Genomic DNA, 20,164 nt, shown 5'->3' on the forward strand with positions numbered 1-20,164 from the left:
GAAATTAAATGACAAAGGATAGTATTATGATAAAACACTCAAGGAGCAGACACTAATATCTTCAGGGAACTTAAAAAAATTTTTTTTCTACAGTTGTCTGTGAGAAAAGGGACATGGTTTTTGGGTTACATAGATATTCTTATCTGGTTTATCATAAAGATGGTAATTGATAATTGAATATTGAGATGAAGTCTTTTGTCTAAAACCACCAGCCCCCTTTTGGCTGATTATTGTCAGTTCAATAACTCAGTTTCATGTGTTTCCTGTGCTTGCCTCACTGGCCAAGGAAGGCAGTTTGGCCAAGCTGGCTGAATATTGAACGTGCTTACAAGTTGCTTCCCCATTGTAAAGCAATAGCAAGACAGAAAGAAACAATGATAGTCGAGTACAGGACATGATTGTTCATTAATTGTTGGCTCATAGGGAGAAGTGTTATAAAAGGCATTTAGTGGGACAATTAGGGAAAATTGTACATAGACTAGATATGAGGGCTAGTATCTTGTCAATGTTAAATTTCCTTCATTAGATTGTTCCACTGTAGCTTTGAGAAAAAATGACATTATTTTAAGGAAACTATATTTTAAAGTATTTTGCAGTAACAGGAAATGATGTTTAAAAGTGTGACTATGGATAAAGAAAATGTGTTTTTTTAATAAAATGGAGTACTACTCAGCCATAAAAACCGAGAAATTAGTGACATTTATTGCTAAATGGATGCACATTGATGCAATACACTTTAAGTGAAGTAAATAGGACACACGTGTAAATACTGAATCATTTCTCTAGTGTGAGAAATTGAAAGTGTAAATAAGGACTAAAAGGTATAATAGATAATGGGAAATAGGAAGAAAAGGGGCAAAGGGGAAGGGGAAGTGGGAGGAGTGTAGAAAAGGAAAGAAGGGAATGGAATTAATATGAGCAAAGGAAAAAAAGCAAACAAAGTCTCTGTAAATAGGGAGGGATGGAGGGATTGAAGGGAGGGCAGGGGAAGGGGGAAAATATAAGAACCAAGAGATTATGTGAAGGTACAAATTTCTAATGATGAAGGTCATTATACTGTACACCTAAAATGTATCAATAAAAGGATATATGAAGAAAAAAAAGAAAAAAAAGAAAAGTGTGACTCAAGGAAAAAAATAATTTATATAAAGAATAGAAGTGATAAAAGGAGGAAAGTATTAAGAATTAGTCAATAAAATGTAATGTTTTTTGTATGATTATCACATCTTTAAAAGTTTGAAATTATTTTAAAATTTAAAAATAAGTTTTGTGCTTTAATATTTATTCTCTTTTTCTAGGGCAGATGAATCTTTAAATACAAGACTTGACTAAAAGTACACAAATTAGAGTTCTAAATCTTGGTGAAAACTTGGGTGAAATTACTTTAAAGTGGTACCATGTTTGCTTTCTATGAGTATTTCTATAAATCAGAAATATGCATTAAAATCGAAATATGTGTAGAACTATTCACCACATGGTGCTAAAGTAAATGTTCCAAAAGCATTACTATTTCTTTAGTGTAGATATTTCATGAGGTGATTTAGGTTTTATCCTTGACGTTTATGGATGAGAATATTTTTTTTCCTCTGGGATGGACTTTGCATGCAGAATCCAAGGGTCAGTGCAGTTACATGTCCTGTAGCTGCCTCAAGCTCCCACAGAGAATTCTGAGGTTTTTAGAGAGGTGCTCTTCCCTCAGGATAATATTTTGTGAAATGTCACAATCCCGGTGTACTACAGCAACAATTCTCACACCCAGCAGTCACTAAATTTAACACTCTAAGGAATTTATCTATCATCTCTAATTCTTCTTCCCCTATATTTATTCCCTATCAAAATAGAAAAGCTCAAGTGCATCTCTAGAGAAAAAAAAATCCCAAGATAAGTTAGCATATGAAATTATAGTGTAGAATTTGGGTTTTATGTGAAATTGTGGCCTGGTTATTTAGAATACTCCAAGAAAGCCACTAGAAGATAAGTGTTTTGTTGATGATACCAATGTATAATTCTACTTCCTGGACCAGGTATATTTAGATACACATTTACCAGGGAAAAAGTACTTGTGAGTTTATTATTCTTGCTTGAATTATGTGAAGAAACTTAACATTTTCTACCTTAAGTGGAGTCTATTTTGAGACAATGACAAGAATTTAAGAAAAATATTTCCCATTATTTCTCCTTGACTATTTCAAAATAAATGCAGAAGTACATATTCTGAAAAAAATAAGCAAATTAAAAAGGAAAAAAGAGAAAAGAACAAAAGAAAAAGAACAAAACAAGGAAAGAAACAGAAGACAGAAAAAGGTCACTACACTGGACATTTGAGAATCTGTGTCTGAGACCTGACATGGCCCTGCCCTCACAGTGAATTCCAATTTCTGTTGCTTGGTTTGGTGTTCCTGGAGATGCAAATGTTTTCCATCATGTGGAGCCGAGGACAGTGAAATCATATTGTGACTGCGAATTATACATGGACTAATAAGATACCCTTTAACTTTTTAAAGTTTTAAGAATTATTACTAGTATGACTTTCCTACAAACAATGGAATACAAATAATGTCCAGAGCCTCAGGACAAGCTAATATAAAACAGATATTTTCTGTTTAATCCTGTAATGTTCTATTTATACAATGAAGATTTAATTTTTAAATATTTAAAGTTGCTTCTGGCTTTTGTCTTTCTCTGTGTTCAGCCCTCTTTGTTATACATTAAAGTGTCACGGTAGGATGCCATTGCAATATTAACTTGTCTACCTAATTATTTGCACATGGTTTTAAACATATGTTTAAAATGTGGGGACTGTCTGGTTTTAGGAAAACACAGTCCTCCTCTGTATGTGGATATTTTTCCTTCTCAATGTACAAAGACATTTTACTTTTCCTTAAGATATAGGTTTCTCCAGTTTCCAAAATGGTAATTATATTCAAGTTATCACAAGGTAGTCCAATTACAGATTTACAGGCCTATGCAGGTTTGCAAAACTCTTAAATTGGAGTTGAAATTACTTCAGATCTAGAACCTGATGACTTTCATTCATTCTTATGTTGTTATGCTTGACAATGGTAGATATCATAGTGTCATAGTATCAGGGTATCTATCCATCTAAAATGATAAAATAACCTATTTATATAAAATCTCAATCTGGAAAGCAAAGTTATCCTAAAGATCACTACCTATAAATTTTGAGATATTGAACTAAGAATATTTTAGAATAGTCTCTTGATTTTACTTGGGCCTAAGTCATTTCCCCCATGGGAGCTCAACAGAAGAGTAGGAAGGCTTTTGTTGGAAGGGTATAAAGGAAGCATGGGGCAGTCAACTTTTACATAGAGGGCATTTATCCAGCTGTTCCTTTGGAATCTTCAGATCTCTCACTAGAATACAAGTTGCTGTTCTACTGCAAAATTAGCACATCCCAGAATAGGTTTCTTTTTCTTTTTTTCCCTTAGATTCTTTTATTGGTACATTGTAGGTATACAATACATTTACATTCATCATTGGGTGCTTGTACCTATACATGATGCATATTGGTTCTTATTTTTTCCCCATTTCCTGTCCTCCCTTCACCCCCTCCACTCCTCCCTATTTACAAAGACATTTTTTCCATTTTTTTTCTTTTCTCATAATTTTTCCTTTCCCTTCTTTCCTTTCTCGTACCCCTCCCATTTCCCCTACTCCTTTGGACCTTTTCTTCCTATTTCAAATTATCAATTATTCATTTTAATCATTATTTACACTTTCAGTTTCTCACACCAGAGAAAATATTTGGTATTTACACAGGTGTGTCGTATTTATTTCACTTAAGAGCATGGCCTCAATATGCATCCATTTAGCTATAAATGACTCTAGTTTCTCATTCTTTATGGCTGAGTAGTACCCCATTTTATAAAAAAAAACACATCTTCTTTATCTGGTTTCCAGTTGATGGGCACTTGGGCTGTTTCCAAGCTTTAGCTATGACAAACTGTGCCGCTATAAACATGGGTGCACATATATTGCTGTGGTATGATTCTTTTAATTCTTTTGGGAAGATAACCAGCAGGGGAATAGCTGGGTCAAATGGGACCTGTAGACCTAGTTCCTTGAGGCATCTCCATATTGATTTCCACAGTGGTTGCACAAGTCTGCACCCCCAGCAACAATGAAGAAGAGTACTTTCTTCCCACACCCCCACCAGCATTTGTTATTGGTTGATTTCTGAATGGGTTTCTTAATATTAATTGATAATTAATAAAAAAGACAGAGGGCTAGGTAACCTCTGCTAAAGTAAATTTGGAAAAAAGTGTCTGTTAAAACAAAACCAAACAGGTTGTAGAATGTCTCAGAATTTACACTGTGCTGCTAATGTGCCCTGTGAAACTCCAAGAGTAGACTATGTTGTATTGAATGTCTCTACTTGTTTTTCAATGAAACATATCCTGAGAGATTATGTTATAAAACTTCTTTCTCTATTATTCACTGCAAATTTGCTTCTCATTAACCCTCACACTTAGTCAAGATTAACCTTCACATTTCTCAGTTAGACTTCATCACTACCCCCTTGACACTTCATTGCACTCTTAATGCTTTTAGAATCCTATTTATTTTATACCCACTTTTGGAGGGGGGTTGCAGGGATCTGTCTTTGTTCTCTTCTAAACTATAACACCTAGAGACAGTAGACCTTCTTAGAACTTTGTAGGAACTCAGGAAATGGTTAGGAAGGACTGATCCCAACTGTCTCAAGGACTGATATGATTTCAAAGATTCCTCTGGAAAGTAAAATATCTGTCTCCACCCATTTGACAATGAATAGATTAGATTTTCATTTTTACATGCATCTTTTTACTCAATTTAGGGCTCTCGGATGACAGGGATAGTACATCAACATAGCCGAAACTTGTAACTAAAAATAATTCAAATTGAACAAGATTCATGCAAGGTTTTTATTAAGCTTCATTTTCAGACAACTGTTAAGTATTTCATTTGACAAGCAGACATGACATTCTAGGAAACAATTCAAAGCACTCCATGGACATCATAACTGCTGCAGAGTAACTTACTTTGCAGTTAACATGGAAAGTAAGTATTTCAAGGAGTCATTAAGGGAAAAAGCCTAAATGACTACTGGTCCTGTACTATATAAAATTATTATCCTGACAACAGCTACAAAGAAAAGTACACAGTCATGACAGAACTAGAGAGATCTTGCATCCAAATCTATCAATTTCACATAGGATAGGACTTGGGGTCACATGTAAATAGCCAAATAATTCCTTCACAATAAACTACAAGTTGATGTGTAGTATTAGTACTAATACGATTAGCTTATGTTTAAAAAATTCTGAAAAAAATTTTGTATCTAAATTCTACTATACTGGTGACTGTAGGAGATGCTAAGTCATTGAAGAGTCTTCTCTCCATTTCATGGTTTATGAGTTCTTCTGAGAGATTTTCATTGTGACAGTTTTGACCTCTGTGTATTCATGGAGACCATATTCTCCCCTAGAAAGAGGAAATATTCATAAACACCTTTGAACACAGTATTGCAAATACGTAATAGTCCCTGATTTGCTATGAGTATACTCTTGCTTATTTATCTAGGGACAATGAAAACTATTTTCCATATAAAAAGAAGCTAGCTGGCGATAATTGAGCATTCATAAATCTCCTTTGAAAAAATTTATTTTAATGTCTTTTATTTACATGCCCTCAGTTGATTTCGATGGAAATTTTCTATTTTTTACATTATTCTACTTGACTATAAAAAAGCTCCAACCTCTCAAAAGCCAATTCAACCCAATAAGAATTTTATTATCTTTAGTCTGATCTATACTCGAATAAATAAGACAGGTGTAATGCAAAAAGTGTCACAAGTAACACTGGATTCAGAGGTCTTCTTCTTTATTTACTGACATCTTATACTAGCTTCATGCCCTAGATGAAGTCCAGTCTTTTCTATGAAGTCTTCTCTTACTTTAACCATTATCATTAAATTTTTATCTACTGAATTCTCACTGGAGTTTGAACCACAGAATTTTAAACCCGGAAGAAATCTGAAAGATCTACTTCCTTCCGTACTCCCTCAAAGCTTGACCTTGTTCTATAGATGAAAACAATGAGAGTGAGAGTGATTGTGTATTCAATGGTATACTCTGTTGGTACTCAGATTTTCCTGTTCTTCAATACTTTGCTCTGCACTTTAGCCACATTCCTGATTTGATATGGTATGAACTCTCATCTACTACCTAATTAATTCTGTGGGTGGGATTTTGCATTATTTATCTTTTTACATATTCCTTCTGCCACTGAAGTTATGTACAAGATGAAACATCATTTCTCAGAGACGCATAGGACCTTATCCACATGAATTATGTAAAGAATGCATATTGAAAAAATACATAGATCATTATATCATTCCTCCATTTCTGTGTCCTCAAAGATGTTTATTTCATTGTAATTTTGGTAATTAAGACAAATGACAAAGTTTACAGCTATTTTAATATTCTTACGGCCTTTGGAAACTGACTTATTTTACTTGCTATTAACAAAATGGGAAGCTATTGTTATGTGTGATTCTAAATTTCATATATGATGCATCTTTTTCTTAATGAAATTTTATGTATTAGTAACTATAAAAATATTTTAAGAAATAAAATGGTTAAACATGCTTAAAAATAATCAAATAAAGTGCCATACTCCTGTGTATACATATGTATGTGCATATTAACAATTCTATATATCTTGGTTTCAAAAGAAACTAGAATCTCATAAATGCATATAAATGTATATTCCCAGTTGAGTCACAACTATAAAACATGCTTTCCTTACTCAAATTTCCATCTAAGTTTATACTTTAGTGCCAAAACCAAATCATTCAGATAATTAAAAAATTTAGACACTACATCAATAATATTTTAGCAAATGAGAATCATCCATTTTAATGCTAAAGTCTTTTGCTGTAAGGCATCTAATTTATTTCAGAGATACATTCAAATAGTTAAAGTGTTCATTATACTTCTTACAATTACTGTTTAGTTCCTACCTCCTTACTGAAATGTTTCCCAAATGGACTACATTCATATGTACACAATAAACAATTCTAAAAGTATAGAAAAATTCTATCAACAATGTGAAGTGCTTAATACGGTCCCTTTTGACAGTAGAAGCTTAGTAAATTATATTTATCTTCTGCTTTTGCATTTCTGCATTTATGGATTGATCCAACATTTAATAAACTATCTGGTAATGTGAATATCAAGAAAGAATAAAAGTACATTTTACTTAAGAGAGTAAACATGAATTAATTCCCTGGGAGTGACAACCACTTTTATCAAGGTAAACATTTATCATAAGAAAACATTTTTCTTACATTTCTCTTCCATTTCCAGACATTTTGAATCCACCAAAGGGGCACTGCGCAGATACCACACTATAGCAATTTACCCTGAAAAAAAATTATATACATGACAAATAATATTTAACCTATGAAGTTAACTCATAAATTTGGAATTTTGGAAATTTAGAAAAGTCTTTAAGAACTGCATTCATTTTTATATAATATATATTGAGATTTTTAAAAATGCAATATAAATTAGAATGCAGAAAGAATATGTGGATACAAATATACTATCTAAAAATAAATAAATAAATTATGTATGTGAACACACATTACATCATAACCTTAAGAAGTGGTAGTTTGAATTATAAGACAAAAGAGCCAATATACTCTACAAGGAAGAATATGGTTTGCTAGAGACTGGAATTCATTGTTCAGGTGTTCTTTATTCCCTATATTTAATAAGCTTTGGAATTCTCTCAAAATGTATGTCCTTATCATGCTATAATCAATTTTCTTTTATAATTGCAATGTGTATTATAATAATCAGTTCTTTTTTATTACTTGGTTCAATAAATTACTCAAATAGAGACCTTGGTAGGAGCTGTATTTATCAATTCGTTTATCAGATTTCATAAAGTGTTAATAATACTTATCTGAAGAAATATAATTACAAAAATGAGTAGATTTGAAAAAAATAGTGATAGAAATAAAGATAAGGAGGACAAATTATAACATCTTTTGCAGGCCATGAATAATTTGTTTAGCTTTAAATTTTCTGGTGGACTAAATTAACAGTAAAACGTAATTACCTATATGATACACAAAAGGGAAAATATTAAAGCAGCAAGAAATTCTGCTTTTTACACCTTTCCTTCCTTTCATGATATTATAACATATAGACAATAGAGTGCCCTCCAGATAAACAGTATTGTACATGAAAGAGTTTGGCCATTGCTTTGGCTTTGAAATAGCATTCAGATGTTTTCTCAGTTAAAACACTTACTATCCCAACTCTCAGAGTTCTACATTTTCACTGGGCCACAAGGTTCTTCTCCTACAGAGGGGATCATTCCGTAAGTAAATTTCCATGTTTAAAAGAAAACTCTTCTCTGCTTTAATTACTCTTTAAGTGGAAGAATCAGATCCCTACTTCAACATTATTGGTAAAATGCCAGCAACGATGGAATTCTATCATTGTCTTCTAAATACCAAGCAGCATTAGGTCTGAGATGATGCCAGAATATTATTATGTTCTAGGATATAAAGTAATAAGAATATGTCCCCTTTGTTCTAATTGTATAGAAATTCCCTGATGGGATTTCAAGCCACTCAGTCAGATGATGTCATAACATGCTTCCTTATTAAGTGTTCACTTAAAGCTTTTCATTGTTAAAATGTGCAGGAAATAATTTTGATATTTTGTCTCCACATGGAAAGTGAAACTATTTTAGTATAAGTTAATAAAGACTGAGAAATATCCACTTGGACGAAACTGTGAGTTCAAATTGCTTTCTAGACTCTCTGACCATGTGTTTCCTGTGCTGTGGAGATGATAATACTCAATAGGTTTGGTTCTAGGTCTACGTAAGATGTGCTCATTGAACTACGTGGTACACAGGTAAGTCTGTGTAAATGAAGCTAATGTGCACCCATGCAGTGGTAATGACAATTTGTGTTAATAATTTATCATAGGAAAGTTCTACATTAATCACTGGTCATACTGACTTTACAAAAAATTTGCTTTATTTTGTTTAAGATTTTTTTCAGATATTGGAATATCAGCATAGACTTTACTGGTAGAGTATCCCTAATTCCAAATTTCAAAGTTTAAAATTATCCAAAGTCCAAATGTTAGGCAGGTAGTTAGGCATCAGTGGGCCTGAGGGACAAAAGTTTGTGTGTGTGTGGGGGGAGCAAAATAGCATGAATTACCAGTTAAGTAAAAAAAAACAACAAAGATTTCTGTGTATAATACATTTATAATCATTTGTAGGTCTTGGACCTAAAGAGACCCCACCAAGTCCCTTGACATTTTAAGGTTACACACTGGGTACATTCCTTCTCATACTTGGCCACCTGCCCATGTAGTGTCAGAACAAGGAATACAGCATTCTGGTTTAAATTAAGAATTTATCTTTCCTAAGTTTCATAGGTATAAATTACCTTTAATTAACTTTAGCTATTTTTGAGGAAACACTGAACATCTGAAAAAGGACAAGAAGACATTTTTGTAATTCCAAAGTGACTTTTAAGTAAAATGTCAAGCATCATAATCACCATAGTTCCCTGAACTCCAGGAGTAATTTCTGCATATATAAATATATCCAAACTTGCACTGGGACAATTGCCTCTGTGGCACTGCCCACCTTCTCTCTTAAAGGCATAATTCTCTCTGTATCTATTTTACAATAAACTCTACCTATATTTCGGCATGGAACCTTGTGTGTCTTGATTGATTTCTTTCATAAAGGGCACAAAGAACCAAGGACCAAGGAAGTGAGAGGCCAGTTCTTCATTGAGTCAGTACCCTGCTTCCCAATGACACAAAACCTTTTGAGAACTATGTTGCTGCACTGCAAATCATTTTAGGTTTTGGAACTTGGGATTAGGGTTATTCTGTTTTAATATAGAGTCAAGGTTGGGAATCATTTTTTAGCATGATTGAGATAAATCTGACACTCAGCTCTGTCATATGTTGTGTGATCTTGATAAATTATTTAACCTCACTATATTTTTCATCTTTTCATAGGTAAATCTGAGATAACAAATAGTTGTTGTAAGGTAACATAAAATAATGAATGTAACAGTATAGTGCTGATGCTAGGCACAACGGTATGAGCTTGTAACACTAGCACTCAGGAGGCTAAGGAAGAGGTTTCACAGTTCAAGGCCAGCTTGGACTAGACTGTTAAACAAACAAAATACAGCGCATCTTAGAGTAAACGTTAATGAAATAATTACTTTCTTTGAGGATGGGAAAAAAAATTCCACAGCTATCAACAGGGAGATACTTGTCAGTATCTAATTTTTTTTTTAAAAAAACCTGGAATAAGAGTGAGAAGAAAAATAGCAGACTGTTGCCAGGCCTGAGGGAACAGAAGGAGGACAAAAACTACTGAGAAAACAATCCAGACCCTGAGGACTAGAAAATGGGTATAAAAGTGTGAGAGACTCAGCCTTGAAACTTAAAATATAAAAATTAAACACATAAAATAGGTCAAAATGAAGAGATATTTCTCAAAATTTAATATATTCTTCTACATTATGACCTTCAAGCATCTCTAATAATCCCAGAATAAGAATCTGAAAGCAGGATTAAATGTTTCCATGGGTACCAAATAAATATTATCTTAACTAATTAAACCTGATTAAAACACAAGTTTTTCTTTTATTTCCTTTGCACATATCATAGTCCCAACTCGCTAGAAACTACCTAGTAATATTTATATTGTAAAAATAAAATATTCATAAAATATTTTGACTAAGTAATTCCAAAAGGCTGGATTGATTTAAAGAAAATACACCTCTCAATTTTTTTCCATTATAGCAATTAATTTTGTTTATGTTTTGGGTTTTTTTGTTATTGTTCTGTTCTGTTCTGTTGTTTTGTTTTGTTTTTTGCTCATTTTCTAATAGGCAGTATAATTTCAACTGAAAAGTTCAAATTAACCTGTTGATATGGCTAATGTTGGAAAGGCACGGATTACTTCCAATCATCTGACTTACCACACTGTCCCTGACTGCAGAGCAGAGGAGACCATCACTGCTTTGTCAAGATCTTTGGTAAAGACTCCTGCTGATAAGCCATAGGTAGTATTGTTTGCTCTCTTGATCACATCATCCAAAGATTTAAACTTCATGATTTGTTGCACTGGTCCAAATATCTACAGCATAATAATTGAATGAAATAAAATCGTAAGTTAAAACTAAGTATTTTAAGTGGTGGTGTAATGCAGTGTGTTTTTTTCTCTCTATAGACTATTCTAAATTGGATAAGATTTTGTTTCTCAACTCTGACTTGTGTGTACAAATCAAAAATAGGTAGCTGTGGAAATGGTAGGTGAAAACAAGCAATGTTGATGTGTTAAATTCTCTTTGGAGAAAAGCAGGATACAAATATATGCGAGTATTTATTTTTTAGACCTTGGAATTAAGTTTCCAAGAATTTGATTGTGGATCAAATCACTAACTTAACAATTTCTCTTTAGAAACATTTAGAATTTTGACCCTAGCTTTCTTTATCTTCCAAGTTACTACATATAATAGTAAGTTCAAGAAAGCAATCCTTGTTCTGTTGGATAAATGAATAAGCAATGGTTAATAATATTTATGTTTTAAGTATCATTGTTCCATTGAATTATCAAGTATTTTACTGTACTTCAGTCTTTTCATAATTCATAATGAAGTCAGGTAAAACAACATAAAATTATATTCAGATTCTACTCTGTCATCAAATCTTATGTAACTTACATATACCAAACAGAATAACTCATTTCTCTAAGAGCTTAAATCTTGACACACACACCGCCCCCCATAGTAACCAAGCCATGAGTTCACTGGCAATGCCTGTCATTACAGAACAGGAAATAAAAATCACATTTAGTTTATTCCAGTCTAAACCTTTCTTTCATTTTTGGTAGACTGTACTTAGCAAAACCATATATCAACTCATTCTGTATATCAGCCCCAGGCAGGAGAAAAACAACTAATTTTCGCTTTAAAAGAAGTATCTATATTTCAATAAAACAGTACTTGAAATAAAATAAAAGAAGGTTTCCCACGGTGCTACTAGAATTTTCTAGGAAATGTGAAAGATGATAGGCAAAAATCAGAAATAACAAATGTTTTCTGGTGTTTACTAGTGATTTAAGTAGTATAGACTCAGGCACAGGGCTACCATTCAGGAGAAACAGAGTGCAAATCCTAAGGCTGTAAATCTAATCATGATATTGTGACCTAGGAACTAGACAAAAGTGCTCATACATTACATAACTTGAGCTGAACCCAGTACATAGCTCCAGGCTCCCAGTGTGAAGTAGCAAGGTAGCTATTCTACTACTTATATTATAGGCATATCATAAATGTTTCCTTGATTGAAGATGTTTTTCCCCTGTCTCCTACTATTCAAGATATGCAAGGGCAGTTCTAATTAGAAAAGTTTTTATCAATAAATGAAAAAAATTTAATTCAGTTGACTGAATTAATGTGGAGAAACTATGTTTGATTATTCAAATACATGAGCATTTTTTGGTTTTTCTTATTTTTTTCATCTGTTTGCAATTCTGATTATATACGTTTCCTCTTGGTTTAAAGACATTTTGAGGAGCAAAGAAAATAACCTCAGATTCTCTGTCATAGCATGGACATGGAGAACAAATGACAAAGGATTATGCTTCAGTACTTTTGGGCTGTCAGGGTCTTCTTATTGCAGTGTATGACATAACACTTTCATGGTCAAAGGCATGGTCTGCATTATTAAAAACCCTCAGTGTGCACCACAAGGTAGAATATTTACCATTCCTAAATGCACACTAGCTCTTCCTAGTTGTATGTCATATCTCTAGATAACATTTCTCTTGTTATTTAGTTTATGCTCACCAAATATTTCACTATAGTATATGACATATTATAAAATATAGTTATGTACTTATATGTAAAAGCATATATTATACATAAATATAAGTATTAATCCCTTACATACTCCCCAATCTTCATGTGCTCTTGATTTCAAATTTTTCATATTTTAGACTTTCTAATTTTGTGTATTGTATTTAAATATTGAAGACTATTGAAGGGTACATGTACATATATAAATATTCGATCTGTATGGATATATACACAATATTTAACTGCAATATATATATATACACACAAATATATTCATGTACTCATATGGAAATATATTTGTGTATATACACTCATGTATATGATGTATACTTATATTTGCACATAAAAAATTAAAATGTCTTACTCTATAGGACCACAAGCACATCAAAAGTATGAAATGATATAGATAAATATTATTATCAAATATATAGATAATTCTTGTGCAGAAAAAGCCATAGGGTTTATTTGTATTGTCACAAATGACAGATTCCTTTTGGTGACCTCACAGCAGCAAAGGAAGTCCCTGAAGCTTGTTGAGTACTCTGAGCTGTATTTCATCAGAAATTATTTCTGGAACCAGTGGATTCCTTACTAATTTTAATCTTTATTACGTATAATTTAAACCTTTATCAATAGGAGAAATACAGGGTGACATTTGCGAGAATGACATTCAAAGAGCTGAGTTTAGAAATGACAGACAATATACAGTGTGCACGTGAAGGAAAAACAAAACAAATCAAAACAAAAACACAGCAACAAAGGCAATGGAAGAAAATGAAGCCTTTACCTCCTCTTTGGCAATGCGCATCTCATCTGTCACATTGGAGAAAACTGTGGGCTGGATGAAGTAGCCTTTGTTCCCCCAGGGGCCTCCGCCCAATTCCAGTTTGGCTCCTTGTTTCTTCCCACTCTCAATGAGGTCGAGTATTTTATCATACTGCTCCTTGTCAATCTGTTTCAAAAATATCATGTGAAAAGGAATAAATACCAATTAGCCACTTATAAAGGGAACTCATTGCTGGATCTGTTAATGAAGTCTTCAAAATGCTAAGCTATTTTTAATAAACTTAATACTGCAACAAAAAGCTAAGAGAACTTCAGAATCATTCTTTAGGTACATTTACATGACATGACTTTAGGAAAACACCTTGATGATATTTATATTTAATACCTACAGTCTTGGAAGTAAAACATATTGACACTGTCCTTTGCATGGACCTTTCACACAACTGTCATGTGTTCATTCTGGAAGAAAAGTTTGTTAATGATCTCACCCATTTACCATTAGGTGCATGTGACTGAAAGTTTTGAAAAAGGTTTAAGAGTTTTATCTGTGGAATGGGAGCTGAGACAGAGGGACTGATTCTGAGGCAGAAATGACTGGAAGGAACTTCCAGGATGGACAAAGAGTGGTATACTGGAATCAGAAGGGTGTCGTTTGAGGAAAGGAAGAAAATGATACTCTCAATCATTTTTTTCACATCTTTAGTTCCCAGAATGGCTCTTATACTGTTTCCAGAAATGAAAAACAGACATTAAAAAACAGAATAATTTCTTTTACAGTTGAAAATTAGGGGATCCAGCAGCTTGCCACCAGGACAGGCTTGATCCACCAGTTTGCCAACAGGACAGAGTGAGGAGGACCCCCCTCACTCCCCAGGCAAGCCCACCAGCCAACGGCTTGGCCACGCAGGTGCCTCCAACAACAGGCCCCCCAGCCCCCAGTCTCTGGCATTTTGGCTGTGCAGCTGCTTGGTTGCACACTGCAGATGCATGGGGGACATAGAGGCCATTGTCCTGAGCAGCAGAGGTGAACGGAAGAGAGGGGGTCCATCTCAGGCTCCCTGATAAGGGCAGGCCCACTGGAGGAATGAGGGGAATCTCTGCGGTGAAGGCACACCAGACCACCGTGATTGGTGGGTTGGAGAGATCGTCAGCTCCCATTGGAACCTGACCTTTCTTCAGGGGAAAAGCAGGTCAAACCTGTGGTAGAACCTTGCAGAGTGTAACCCTGCAGGAGGACAGGGTGCTCAACTTGAGACTTGCAACCAGAAATCTGCCTGAATCTCACGGATCTCGGACTAGCTTACTGAGGCTCACTGACTTACAACTGCACACTGCTGCCCACGTTGTCTATTATGACAGCAGAGACATACCCTGAAGGAGGCCCTTCATTTTTAAAGGTGATAGATTAATAACTACCACAAATTGTCATTGTCTAAGATGTATTTGATGCTATGGTGTTGCTGATTGTGTCATTTGGGCTAAGGTGTTGTGATTGATCTAAACAGTTGTCCTTCCTGGTATAATGAAAATGAGATAGCCTCAGAGTCATTAGAGACTCAAAACCTAAAGACCAGCTATATCTGGAAGACACCTCTGAGAAGCAATCATTCCATAAGGGTTTTAAATAGATCAACAGAGATACTTACAATAAACAATTTCAAAATATCAATCCAGGACCTAAACCAAGAACAGTACCAAAAACAAAAATGAAAAGACAGTTAAGCAAGTCACAAACCCAGACCTCCACCCCACAAAAGGCAATTTCTGGGGGAAATGAGGTGGAAAAGACCGATAATCAACAACCTGGACACCCTGAACTGATTGTGCAGGAAGTAACAAAACAGATGAATGAGGCTCTAGAAAAATTCAAAGCAGAAATAACCTCCCAGATAACTACAGAGATGGTGAGCAGAGTGAAAGACATGATTAGAGACTCTAGAACAGAAACTGATAAAAAAAAAAATAGATGAGCTCAGAAACATGCTGGAAGCCATGAATGCCCAGCATAAGTAAGAAATGGAAACCATGATCGTGCAACATAAGAAAGAAATTGAATCCATGAAACAGATTCAAACAGATATTCAGGAGATTAAACACTCCATTAAAATCATGCAGAGCAGATTAAGAGAATCTGAAGTTAGAATATTAGATATAGAAGACAGGATTGCAGTGAAGGACCATGAAAACAGAGATTTCTTCAAAATAGTAAGGGATCAAGGGAAATCAATTCAGCAGCTGCTAGATGATGCAAAGAAGAATAACATAAGACTGATAAGAATCCCCCCCAAAACAGGAGAAAGTACCATTGACATAAAAATACTGTTCACAGAAGTAATAGTAGAAAACTTCCCAGACAGAGGTGGAGAATTGGACATACAGAGAAGTGAGGCATATAGAACTCCACCCAGCCATGATCAAAAAAAATCTACACCTAGACATATAATAGTCAAGATCCCAGAAACCCAACAGAAGAAAAAAATCCTACAGGCAGTTAGAGAAAAGAAACAAATCACCTACAAAGGAAAGCCCATCAGAATCACGGCAGACTTCACAACACAAACCCTCAAATCAAGGCGAGCCTGGAGTGAAGTATTTCAAACCCAAAAAGAAAATAACTTCCAACCTAGACTGTTGTATCCTGCAAAATTATCTTTCAAAATCGATGGGGAAATTAGATACTTCCATGACAAAGAACACCTGAGAAATTTAATGAACAGCACTCAAACAAACCAGCACTCCAAACAATTCTAAGCAATATAATAGAAAAAGGCAACGAAGTTCCCAACTCCATGAGGCTCAATGGAGGGAAGCAACCAGACAAGGTAAGAAACTAAAGGGAAAGGGGGAAAAAGAAATAAGAGCCAACAACAGTAAAACATCATAACAAGGATGAGTCAATATTTATCAATTATAACTATCAATGTTAATGGCCTCAATTCACCAATCAAAAGAAGTAGACTGACAGAATGGATTAAGAAGCAAAATCCAGCAATATGCTGTATATAAGAAACACACCTAACTCAAAAAGAAATTCATAGACTGAAAGTAAAAGGATCCAAAAAGGGCTCTCCATGCAACAGGAACCCAGAAAAAAAAGGGGTATCAATCTTATTTGCAGACAAAGTAGATTTCAAACCAAAACTAATTAAGAGAGACAAAGATGGTCACTGCATATGTGTGAAGGGAACAATCCAAGAGGAAGACATGACAATCCTAAATATATATGCACCAAATATGAATGCCCCAACTACACAAAACAAACATTAATGGACATGAAAAACCAAATAAGCACTACTACAGTTGTAGTGGGGGACCTCAATACCCCACTATCACAAATAGACAGATCATCTAGACAAAAAAATAACAACGAAATTCTAGAACTGAACCAAGCTATTGAACAAATGGACTTAATAGATATTTACAGAGTGTTCCACCCCACAAAATCAGAATACAGATTCTTTTCAGCTGCACATGGATCATTCTCCAAAATAGACCACATCCTAGCTCACAGGATATGTCTAAGTCAATCTAAAAGAACTGAAATTACCCCCATATATTATCAGACCATAGTGCAATAAAATTGGAGATCAATAACACGAGAAACTGTAAAACGCCCACAAACACATGGAAATTGAATAACATCCCAAAATCAGAATACAGATTCTTTTCAGCTGCACATGGATCATTCTCCAAAATAGACCACATCCTAGCTCACAGGATATGTCTAAGTCAATCTAAAAGAATTGAAATTACCCCCATATATTATCAGACCATAGTGCAATAAAATTGGAGATCAATAACACGAGAAACTGTAAAACGCCCACAAACACATGGAAATTGAATAACATCCTCCTGAACAACCAATGGGTCACAGAGGAAATTAAAGAAGAAATTGGACAGTTTCTACAAGTAAATGATAATGCCAGTACAACATACAGGAATCTATGGGACACAATGACAGCAGTTCTACACGAGAAATTCATAGCAGTGAATGCCTCTATTAGGAAAAGAGAGAACTCAGTTAAATAACCTAATGCAGAACCTCAAGCTCCTAGAAAAACTACAGCACCCTGAAAAAGGAGATCAGGGAGGATATAAGAAAATGGAAAGACATCCCTTGTTCCTGGGGAGGAAGAGTCAATATAGTGAAAATGGCCAAAATTCCAAAACTATTATATAGATTTAATGCAATGCCAATTGAAATTCCAACAATATACTTCACAGAACTAGAGAAAACAATCCCAAAATTCATTTGGAACCAGAAGAGACCTAGAATAGCAAAAGCAATTATGGGCAACAGAGACATGGCTGGGGGTATGACAATCCCCAACTTGAAGCTATACTACAAAGCTACTGTGATAAAAACGGCATGGTATTGTCAAAGAAACAGACCTGAGGATCAGTGGAATAGATTAGAAGATGCAGAAACAACTCCAGACATACTCAGCCACCTCATCTTTGACAAAGGAGCCAAACACCCTCATTGGAGGAAAGACAGCCTATTTAATAAATGGCATGGAAAAACTGGATTTCAACCTGCTAAAGTTTAAAAATAGACCCATATTTATCACCATGCACTAAACTAAGATCAAAATGAATTAAAGATCTAAATATTAAGACAGAAACACTAAACTTTCTGGAAGATAAGTTAGGTAGAACTCTTGAAGACATTGGCATAGGAAAAGAATTTATGAACAAAAACCTCAGTAGCACGGGAACCAGCAGAAAGAATCAACTGGGATTTCATCTTATTAAAAAGCTTCTGCACTGCAAAAGAAACCACCAACAGAGCTAACAGTCAACCTACAATGTGGGAAGAAATTTTTAGCAGCTGTAACTCAGACAAAGGGCTACTATCTAGAATATATAAAGAATTGAAAAAAATCAGACCCCCAAATTCAAAGACCCAATTCAAAAATGGGCATCTGAGATGAACAGACATTTCTCAAAGAAGGAAAAGCAGCAAATAAACATATGAAAAAATGTTGAACATCACTGATCATTCGAGAGATGCAGATGAGAACAACACTGAAATTCCACCTCACCTCATAAAGAGTGGCTGCTCTCAAGAAATCAACCAATAGCAAATGCTGGCGGGGGTGTGGGGAGAAAGGAACCCTTCTCCATTGTTGGTGGGAGTGCAGAATGGTGCAACCCCTATGGAAATCAGTGTGGAGTGGAGATACCTCAAAGAACTAGGGCTAGAGGTCCCATTTGACCCAGCTATTCCTCTGCTGGGTATTTTCCCAAAGAATTAAAAGAATCATACCCCAGAGATATATGTGTACCCATGTTTATTGCAGCACAGTTTGTAATGACTAAAGCTTGGAAATAGCCCAAGTGCCCATCAACTGCAAACTGGATAAAGAAGATGTGGGTTTTTTTTTTACAATGGAGTACTACTCAGCCATAAAGAATGAGAAACTAGAGTCATTTATAGCTAAATGGATACATATTGAGGCCATACTCTTAAGTGAAATAAATAAGACACACGTGTAAATACTGAATAGTTTCTCTAGTGTGAGAAACTGAGAGTGTAAATAAGGATTAAAAGGATTAATAACTAATAATTGATACTGTAAAATAGGAGAAGGTCCAAAGGGGTATGAGTGGTGGGAGGAGATGGGAAAAGGAAAGAAGGGAAAGGAAAAATTATGAGAAAAGAAAAAAAAATGACACAAAGTATATAAATAGGGAAGGGTGGAGGGGTGAATGGCACATAGGTAATGGGGAAAAATAAGAACCAAGATACATCATGTACAGGTAGAAGCACCCAATGATAAATGTAAATGTACTGTATACCTAAAATGTACCAATAAAAGAATTTAAGCAAAAAAAAAAAAAGAAAGTTAGATATTTTAAATCACCAAATTGGTATCATATTGTTACCTAAGAATTTGCATATATTAGAATTGAGTTTATTTATTAAAAATTAACCCTGAAAAAGGCCAGGGATTTAGCTCAGCCGTGCCACCACCTGCCTCACAAGCACAAGATCCCAAGTTTGATTCCCAGTACTAAAAAAAAAAATTAACCCTAAAAAGGGTACTATTTATTGTTGTTTGAAGTTCCATTGTTTCTATTTTTACCTGAGGGCCTTGATTCACACCTGGGGTCAGGGGATTTCCAAGAACATATTTTTTAGCCCTCTCAACACTCCTTCGAACAAACTCATCATAAATTGATTCTTCCACAAAAAGCCTGGATGCAGCTACACAGCATTGGCCCTGGTGGTAGAATAAGCCTTGGTGTGCAAATTCCACAGCACTGTCCACTGCAAAAAAAAAAAAAAAATCACATTAAAGAAGAAATATTTTCTAAAGAGTGTATATTTAAATATGGTTCTCAGAGGCAACATGGTATTAAAAAAATTGATGGGCCATGTAGTCAGAGATGGGCTCTATATATTCTACCTCTTAAAATCTAGATGGTAAATTAATCTTTGTGATC

At 34.5% G+C, this 20,164-nt stretch overlaps 1 protein-coding gene across 2 annotated transcripts in view; it reads right to left on the reverse strand.

Moving 5' to 3' along the window:
- Positions 1-4,906: 4,906 nt before the first annotated feature.
- LOC101706446 (aldehyde dehydrogenase 1A1) overlaps positions 4,907-20,164 on the reverse strand; it is a 55,675-nt gene continuing 40,417 nt past the window's right edge. For both annotated transcript variants that reach the window (XM_004862517.3, XM_087184108.1), the window contains exons 9-13: positions 19,804-19,988; positions 13,716-13,880; positions 11,048-11,205; positions 7,352-7,426; positions 4,907-5,484 (exon numbers count right to left, since the gene is read on the reverse strand). In XM_004862517.3, the coding sequence (XP_004862574.2) occupies positions 5,412-5,484; positions 7,352-7,426; positions 11,048-11,205; positions 13,716-13,880; positions 19,804-19,988 (656 nt within the window). In that variant the 3' untranslated portion in view covers positions 4,907-5,411. The remainder of the gene's footprint in view (positions 5,485-7,351; positions 7,427-11,047; positions 11,206-13,715; positions 13,881-19,803; positions 19,989-20,164) is intronic.

The sequence above is a fragment of the Heterocephalus glaber genome, unplaced genomic scaffold (assembly GCF_053883595.1).
Source record: "Heterocephalus glaber isolate CG9 unplaced genomic scaffold, H.glaber_assembly_v1.0 deba00001481, whole genome shotgun sequence".
Taxonomy (NCBI): Eukaryota; Metazoa; Chordata; class Mammalia; order Rodentia; family Bathyergidae; genus Heterocephalus; species Heterocephalus glaber.